Consider the following 9,777-nt stretch of genomic DNA (forward strand, 5'->3'; position numbering starts at 1 on the left):
AGTCGGTCAGCGCATGCTCGGAGTACACGTCCTGGTAATCGTTCTAGCCCTGCGGCCTTGTGAATGTTGACCTGTTTAAAGCTCTTACTCACATCTGCTACGGAGAGCGTGAACACACACTTGTCTGGAACAGCTGATGCTCTCATGCATGTTTCAGTGTTACTTGCCTCGAAGCGAGCATAGAAGTAATTTAGCTCGTCTGGATGGCTCGTGTCACTGGGCAGCTCTCGGCTGTGCTTCCCTTTGTTGTATGTAATAGTTTGCAAGCCCTGCCACATCTGACGAGCGTCAGAGCCGGTGTAGTACGATTAGATCCTAGTCCTGTATTGACAGGAGGATAGAATTATGGTCAGATTTGCCAAAGGGAGAACTTTGTACTTGTCTCTGTGTGTGAAGTAAAGGTATAGAGGTTTTTTTCCCCTCTAGTTGCCCATTTAACATGCTTGCGGGAATGAGGTAAAACGGACATAAGTTTCCTTGCATTAAAGTCCCCGGCCAGTAGGAGTGCTGCCTCTGGATGAGCGTTTTCCTGTTTGCTTTTGGCCGTATACAGCTCATAGAGTGCGGTCTAAGTGCCAGCATTGGTTTGCGGTTTTAAATAGACAGCTACAAAGAATAGAGACGAAAACTCTCTTGGTAAATAGTGTGGTCTACAGCTTATCATGAGATACTCTACCTCAGTCGAGCAAAAACTTGAGACTTCCTTAGATTTCGTGCACCAGCTGTTGTTTACAAATATACATAGACCGCCACCCCTTGTCTTACCAGAGGCGTCTGTTCTATCCTGCCGAAAAAGCGTAAAACCTGCCAGCTGTATGTTATTCATGTCGTCGTTCAGCCACGACTCAGTGAAACATAAGATATTACCGTTTTTAATGTCCCATTTATAGGATATACTGTACGTGCTCGTTGCTCGTCTATTTTATTATCCAATGATTGTACTTTGGCTAATAGTACCGATGGTAAAGGCAGATTACCCACCTTACAAGGCACCCAGACCTACGTCCCCGATATCTCCATCTCTTTCTCCTGCGAATGACTGGGGTGAGGGCCTTGTCGGGTGTCTGGAGTAAATCCTTTGCGTCCGACTCGTTAAAGAAAAAAATATATTCTTCCAGTACGGGGTGAGTAATCGCTGTCCTGATATCTAGAAGCTCTTTCTGGTCATAAGAGATGATGGCAGAAACATTATGTACAATATGAATTACAAATAAAGCGGATAAACACACACAATAGCACAATTGGTTCGGGGATCGTAAAACGGCAACCATCTCTTAGATAGATCGCTGGTAGAAAACTGTTTACTACATCCCAAAATATATACTTTGTAGATAATTGGCCCTCTTTCTGGGACTCACCCACAAACAGGACCAAGCCTGGCCAGCTGAGGATTGAGGGACTCCATCCTAGCTGGAGGGGTGCTCTCATCTTATCTGTCGCGTAGACAGGGCCCTAACTCATCTAGCTCCACAATGAGATAGAGGGCAGGCCAGGCAGCAGGCAGGCTAGGCAGCAGGCTGTTAGCCAGCCAGCCAGCTTGTTGGAGTCTGCCACTAGCACTGTCAGTGTAGTCAGCTCAGCTATCCCCATTGACATCGTGTCTGTGCCTCGATCTATGTTGGGCAAAACTAAACATGGCGGTGTTCGCCTTAGCAATCTCACTGGAGTAAAGACTTCCTCCATTCTGGTCATTATTGAAAGAGATTGTGATATCTCACATCGCAAAATAGGGCTACTGAATGTTAGATCCCTCACTTGCAAGGCAGTCATAGTCAATGAACTAAACACTGATCATAATGTTGACGTGACTGGCCTGACTGAAACATGGTTCAAGCCTAATGGATTTACTGTGTTAAATGAGGCCTCTCCTCCTGGTTACACTAGTGATCATATCCCCCGCATATCCCACATAAGCGGAGGCGTTTCTAATATTCACGACAGCACATTTTTATTGACAACAAAAAACAACTACATTTTTGTCTTTTGAGCTTCTAGTCATGAAATCTATGCAGCCTACTCAATCACTTTTTAGTGGGTTTTGTCCAACATGTCTCCGGGCCTACTCATTGCCACAGTCATACCCTGGATCTAGTTTTGTCCCGTGGAATAAATATTTTGGATCTAAATGTTGTTCCTCATCATCCTGGACTATCGAACCACCATCTTATTACGTTTGCAATTGCAACAAATAATCTGCTCAGACCCCAACCGAGGATCATCAAAAGCCATGCTATAAATTCTCGGACAACCCAACAATTCCTAAATGCCCTTCCAGACTCCCTCCACCTACCCAAGGACGTCGGAGTACAAAAATCGGTTAACCACCTAACTGAGGATCTAAATTTAACCTAGCGTAATACCCTAGTACGAAAATTTGTCACAAGAAATTAGCTCCCTGGTATACAGAAAATATCAGAGACCTGAAGCAAGCTTCCAGAAAATTGGAACGGAAGTGGCGCTCCACCAAACTGGAAGTCTTGGAAAAGACAGTACTGTGCAATATCAAAGAGCCCTCACTGCTGCTCGATCATCCTATTTTTCCAACCTAATTGAGGAGAATAAGAACAATCTTAAATGTATTTTTGATAATGTCACAAAGGTAACTAAAAAGCAGCATACCCCAAGAGAGGATGTATTTCACTTCATCAGTGATGAATTCTTGAACTTCTACGACGAAAAGATCATGATCATTAGGAAGCAAATTACGGACTCCTCTTTGAATCTGCGTATTTCTCCAAAGCTCAGTTGTCCTGAGTCTGCACATAACTGCCAGGACGTAGGATCAATGGAGACACTCAAGTGTTCTGATCCTGTATCTCTTGACACATGAAAATAGTCATGTCCTCTAAACCTTCAAGCTGTGTACTGGCCCCTATTCCAACTCAGTAGTTTAAAGAGCTACTTCCTGTGCTTGCCCCTCCTATGTTGAGCATAATGGATGGCTCTCTATATGTACCAAACTCTCTAAAAGTGGCAGAAATAAAGCCTCTCTTGGAAAAGCAAAACATTGACCCGGCCGATATCGAATATACTATTCCTCTAAAAAAATAATAACAATAATATTGCCCTGCATCTCTTTTAATGGCGTCAGACCAAGGCTCTGCATCTGTCCTCGTGCTCCCAGACCTTAGTGCTGATTTTGCCACCACCGATCACCACAATTGTTTGTAGAGATAGGAAACCCTAATTGGTCTACACGGACAAGTTCTTGCCTGGTTTAGATCTTATCTGTCGGAAAGATCTCAGTTCATCTCTGTGGAAGGTTTGTCCTCTGACGAATCATTTGTAAGTTTTGGTGTGCCTCAAGGTTCCGTTTTAGGACCACTATTGTTTTCACTATATATTCTACCTCTTTCACTGCTATGCGGACGACACACAGCTGTACATTTCGATGAAACATGGTGAAGCCCCAAAATGTCCTACCCTGGAAGCCTGTGTTTCAGACATAAGGAAGTGGATGGCGGCAAATGTTTTACTTTGAACTCGGACAAAACAGAGATGCTAGTTCTAGGTCCCAAGAAACAAAGAGATCTTCTGTTGGATCTGACAATTCATCTTGATAGTTGTACAGTCGTCTAAAATAAAACTGTGAAGGACCTCGGCATTACTCTGGACCCTCATCTCTCTTTTGACAAACACATCAAGAATATTTCAAGGACAACTTTTTTCCATCTTTGTAACATTGCAAAACGTTTTTGTTACTTCTTGATTAGACTACTGTAATGCTCTACTCTCCAGCTACCCGGATAAAGAACTAAATAAACTTCAGTTAGTGCTAAACACGGCTTCTGGAATCTTGACTAGAATACCAAAATTGTATCAAATTACTCCAGTGCTAGCCTCTCTATACTGGCATCATGTTAAGGCTAGGGCTGATGTCAAGATTTTACTGCTAACCTACAAAGCAATACATAGGCTTGCTCCTACCTATCTCTCCAATTTGGTCCTGCCGTACACACCTACACGTACGCTACGGTCACAAGACGCAGGTCTCCTTATTGTCGATAGAATTTCTAAGCAAACAGCTGGAGGCAGGGCGTTCTCCAATAGAGCTTCATTTTTATGGAATGGTCTGCCTATCAATGTGAGAGACGCAGACTCTGCCTTTAAGTCTTTACTTTAGACTCATCTATTCAGTAGGTCCTACAATTGAGTGTAGTCTGGCCCAGGGGTGTGAAGGTGAACGGCAAGGCACTGGAGCTCCAATCCGCCCTTGCTCTCTCTGCCTGGCTGGCTCCCCTCTCTCCACTGGGATTCTCTGCCTCTGACCCTATTACGGGGGCTGAGTCACTGGCTTACTAGTGCTCTTCATGCCTTTCCTAGGAGGGGTGCGTCACTTGAGTGGGTTGAGTCACTAACATGATCTTCCTGTTTGGTTTTGCACCCCTTCTGGCTCGTGCAGTGGAGGAGATCTTTGTGGGCTATACTCAGCCTTGCCCCCCCCCCCCCCCCCCCCCCGCACCACTAGGGTCAGTTTGTTATTATATCTGGTGTAATTCTCCTGTCTTATCTGGTGTCCTGTGTGGATTTAAGTATGCTCCCTCTAATACTCTCTCCCTCCAACTCCCGGAGGACCTGAGCCCTAGGACCATGTCTCAGGACTACCTGGCCTGATGACTCCTGACTGTCCCCAGTCCACCTGGTCGTACTGCTGCTCCAGTTTCAACTGTTCTGCCTGCGGCTATGGAACCCTGACCTGTTCACCCGACATGCCACCTTGTCCCAGACCTGCTGTTTTCGATTCTCTCATTTGATTTGGGTGCTCAGGGTCCCATCTAGCTAAGAATTTAACTCCAATATTTGCCATACATGAAATGTCAAAGAGGGAAATTCTGAGCTAGTTCCCTTCCAGTGATGTTGCCTATATACTGAAGAAGGAGGTCAGTAAATGGGTGGGTAACTTTGAACTACAAATCCTATCATCCAATCTCTCAAGTGACCCCATGGAACCCTAGCATCACTTGCAGCTCATTGGTGGACTCGATAGGAAGGCTGTGGTCAGCTAAGTCCAGGAGCCTTAGGAAAATGTCACCAGAGTTGCTTCCCTCTGATTGGCTGATTTGATTGTCACCTTCCACCTCGGCCTTCCAAGATTGGTCCACACTGCAGCCCTCTGAGATATAAAATAAAGGATGGAGCAGGACACACAAGTCAACTCCCTCCCTGAATCGCACCTTCACTTTTCTAACCACATGTCCCTTACATACCACGTTTGCATTCCCGAAGACCCCCAGCATAAAACTTAAAAAGCCCTGATGTGGGGAGTGAGTCTACTCTTTAGTCATTATAGACTAGATAGCTGATTTTATTACAGATATAAATACTCCTGTATTAAATCAGCTGTCAAGGTCCTAGGCTGGTGTGGTAACACATGGTCTGCGGTTGTGAGGCAGCTTGGACGTACTGCCAAATTCTCTAAAATGACGTTGGTGGCTTATGGTAGAGAAATGAGCATTTCATTATCTGATAACAGCGCTGGTGGACAGTCCTGCAGTCAGCATGCCAATTGCACACTCTCTCAACTTGAGACATTTGCGGCATTGTGACAAAACTGTACATTTTAGTGGCCTTTTGTCCTGATATGCCACACCTGTCAGGTGGATGGATTATCTTATTACAATGAGAAATGCTCACTAACAAGGATGTATACAAATTTGTGCACTTGGAGAACATTTCTGGGATCTTTTATTTCAGCACATGAAAAGACTTGACATATCGCGTTTATATTTGTGCAGTATAAATGGCTCAATATTACTTTGACAGTAAACGATACCATCCTAACACCGCTCTGGGGATGGTAACAATGAAGGCAGGGAAAATAGGTGGGACACTGCATGTGTAAGGCCTATGCCATCCTGCAGAGAACCCACACCAAGACCTTGAGATAAGACATGAAACTCGCAGGATGATCTGCAAGATTAAAATGCATCTTTATGACATGATCCCGCCTAGCTTATGAAAACAGTTTGAGTAACGGATGTTTAAGTAGAATGAGTATCATTTTCTACACACACACACACCACACAGGAGGAGGCCCTGAAGAACTAGCCAATAAGCATGAACGAACCTATGGCGGCAGGTGTCAAGAAACAGCCGGCAGTAGTGACCTCACGTTATTATACAAATATGTCAGACAAATCAACCCTTCAATTCCTACGTCCATAACACGTCAAATCAAACTTTGTCACATGCGCCAAATACAAGTGTACACCTTACTTACAAGCCCTTAACAAAGCAGTTCAAGAAGATAAAATATTTACCAAATCAAGTAAAAATAAAAGTAGCAATAACGAGGCTATCGGTACCGAGTCAATATGCGGGGGTAGAGGTTAGTGGAGGTAATTTGTACATATGTGAAGGGACTATGCATAGATAAACAGCGAGTAGCAGTGTACAACACAGAGGGGGTGGGGGAAAAGGTGTTGTGCCCTCTTCACAACTGTCTTGGTGTGTTAGGACCATGATAGTTCGTTGGTAATGTGGACACCAAGGAACTTGAAACTCGCTCTGTCGATGTTAAGGGCTTGTTTAGCACGCATTTTCCTGTAGTCAACGATCAGCTCCTTTGAGCTCACATTGAGGGAGACGTTGTCCTGGCACCACACTGCCAGGTCTCATCATTGTCAGTGACCAGGCCTACCACTGGTGTTGTGGTGCACCTCAAACTTGGTGTTGGAGTCATGTTTAACCACAAGGTCGTGGGTGAACAGGGAGTACAGGAGGGGCCCAAGTGTTGAGGATCAGTGTGGCAGACGTGTTGTTGCCTACCCTTACCACCTGGGGGCGGCCCGTCAGGAAGTGCAGGAGCCAGTTGCAGAGGGAGGTGTTTAGTCCCAGGGTCCTTAGCTTTTCCAACCACACTGTAGCTGGGAAACCAGTCACCCTCAAATGGTGCACCTTTAGCCCCTTGTCAGCTACACTGGGGTGGAACTAGTGAAAGCAATGTCCAAAAACATTGCCTGAAACTTGATTTTCAAAAATAACTGGAAATTGAGGAATCTGCTTTTAAACTGATGCACCCAATGTGGTAGGATTCTGACCCATATTGCAATAGACTAGATGGAACTAGCAAAGCCTTCATTTCTACACTGCTGGGTTGACATTTGCTATAAAGCAGTCACATTAAAATGTAGAAAATCCATTTTGGCCCGAGTGTAATGTTCACGGAACTACGCTATTCTATTGAATCCCACATTCATCACACTCAAACCTTGCCTCATTATTACAAACTTCAATTTCCCCCTGAAGTTCTACCCATTGATATGAAATGCTGAGACCAGACCATTCAATGCCTTTCACATTTTATTAATCCAAAGAGTGCAGTAGATCTTCACATTCGTTTGCTGGTCCTCTTGTATGACATGCCAGACAGAGTCATGGTCTGAAAAGAGAAAGCATCTGTAATCATTACACTCAATAAATCCATGCCAGTACACTATGCTTACCAAACCGGACGCGCTCGTTCTCACATTGATTTTGTTCACCCACACTAGAAGCGATCAGGACATGCAGGTTGAAATATCAAAACAAACCCCGAAACAGTTATATTTGGGGCAAAAAGCATTTCATATTTATGGCAATTTAGCTAGCTAGCTTGTCCTAGTATATAAACATTGGGTTGTTATTTTACCTGAAATCTGACAATTAAGCCACAGAAAACCAAATGTTTCTCATCATCTCGCCTCCTTTATATGGCGGTTGACAACTGACCAGAGTGTGGACCTTCAAGTTCATCTTTCAATCACCCACATGGGTATATGCTCCTAAGAACCAATGAGGAGATTGGAGAGGCCAGACTTGCAGCACATTTTAGCACCTGGCCATGCAGATGCTTGCTGAGGCGCGCGAGCAGTGTGGGTGCAATGATTGAATAACACGTACATTTATTTTGCGACGCGAGCGGTGGGGTCAGCATGTAATTAGAACATTGGCGGCAGCAAACTGTTGAATTGCGTTCACGGCACTGTCATAGACTACCCATTTTGTTAATGGTATGAATTAACCCTGAAATTGTGTCGCTTCGTGAAACCCCCAGCCATATGCCCCAGACTCACGTTGACGAGGGTGTTTGCGTCTGTAAGTTCTGTGACATATTCGATCCCATTCAGGATGGCCGTCAGCTTGTTACCTTCCCGCGTCACCACAGACTGAAACAGGAGAGGTCAATGGTTAGATCTGAAAGCAGTGGTCACCAACTACAGTCAACTAGGACCAATTTAACAGGCCCAAGTTGGATGGCCATATATGGAGAAGAAAAAAAGTGTGACAGTGTGCATCAGGTGTGTGAGTTGGTTTTGAGACGCAACTGTGCGCCCAGTCCCTGGAGAGCAGAGGAGATTCTGCCAACGAAAGTCAGTCCTCCCACAACGTCACTGGGACCTGAACTAACCATAGTGACCCCACATCAGCTGAACTTATAGTTTAGTTAGATACTGGCTGTATATGTAGGGAGATGGATAAACCCAGGCTACATGTATGAAACTCATGGTTGGGTTGTGACATGCGCCACTCACATTGACCTTCTCCCCGGTCGGCGACTCGAGCTCCGTCTCCTGGCCAATGGTGAAGGAGTTGGTGAGGATCTTTGTCCCCGTGGTGACAGTCACCTTGAAGTGGTCTCCAGTCTCCTCAATCTCAGAGATGCTCTTGATGTCTTTGCCCTCCTGGATAAGCTCATCAGGGAGACCTACATGTTTGCGGCAGCGAGAGAGTCATATACGGTGCTTTTTAGTACTACAAAAAGTGAAGTGGGACATGAACACTGAATTATTACTACTGAAGTAAAGTGCTGATGCACTATAATATGGCAACACAATGATGGCTAGCACATAACATTCTGAGGACCATACGTTTTAGGGCTTGGTAATTTTCCATACCACATTCTGGCAATGGTGCAGGGCAGTTGATTGGCTTTGGAACATTCTCATTAAGGAATTTGACAAAATGTTATTTTCTTGGCATTTCATTATTTGATCAGAATATTTCCTGAAAGTTCAAACATTTAATTTAAGGTAAAGTTCTAGGAACATTAGTCATTTTACATTGGGAATGTTCTCAAGTTGTTCAGCTGACTTGAAATATTCTCCTGTGGGAATGTCAGTACTTCAGCATAATGTTCTGTAGGTTCTCATAGTTAGTTAGTCATGTTCTCAGAACACTAAGAACTTGCCATACAAAAATATTAATCAAAACACATTCCGTTCTCAGCTTCAACAAACGCCATCTTCTCTTAAGTGTTTTGAACACAGTAGTTGGCCACACCTGATCTTAATGAGTGCTTGTTCCTGTTGAAATGGTCTGAAAAGACTACATTTATCCACTGTCAATGAGTTACAAAACTAATGCATGACAACTCCATCCTGGTGGCACAGTGGATTAATTCCACAGATAGAGGACAGAAGAGCATAGGTTTGAATCTCAATGACACAATAAATTATTAATGCCTAGGCAAATCAATTAACAATCCCATTGGTGCTGGAAGTTCAAAATAGTTAACACCGCTTGTTTGGTTTGGGCTAAGTCTTAATGTTTAATTTCAGTGAAAGTTATTAAAAAAAAAAAAAAAAAACTATAATTTGTTAAATCTAACACCATTGCAAGTACCCATTGCATTCGCAGTCACCATTGAACATCATTACTGAAAGGACTATGACTTCTGAAATTAACACCCCAAGTCTAATCAAATGTACAAACCCAACTTCAAGACTTACCAACAGCCTCCATGAAAGACTCAAAGTTGTCATGTGACTCCATCTGGTATTTCCCTGAGAAAGACAT

At 44.0% G+C, this 9,777-nt stretch overlaps 1 protein-coding gene across 1 annotated transcript; it reads right to left on the reverse strand.

Annotated features, from left to right (window-relative positions):
• Positions 1-7,289: 7,289 nt before the first annotated feature.
• Positions 7,290-9,777, reverse strand: LOC139412073 (fatty acid binding protein 1-B.1-like). Its single transcript, XM_071158869.1, has 4 exons — positions 9,711-9,777; positions 8,514-8,686; positions 8,055-8,147; positions 7,290-7,381 (listed from the first exon to the last, which is right to left on the reverse strand). The coding sequence occupies exons 1-4, from the start codon at positions 9,775-9,777 to the stop codon at positions 7,331-7,333; spliced, it is 384 nt and encodes a 127-aa protein (XP_071014970.1). The 3' UTR covers positions 7,290-7,330.

Source organism: Oncorhynchus clarkii, chromosome 6, assembly GCF_045791955.1.
Source record: "Oncorhynchus clarkii lewisi isolate Uvic-CL-2024 chromosome 6, UVic_Ocla_1.0, whole genome shotgun sequence".
Classification (NCBI taxonomy): domain Eukaryota; kingdom Metazoa; phylum Chordata; class Actinopteri; order Salmoniformes; family Salmonidae; genus Oncorhynchus; species Oncorhynchus clarkii.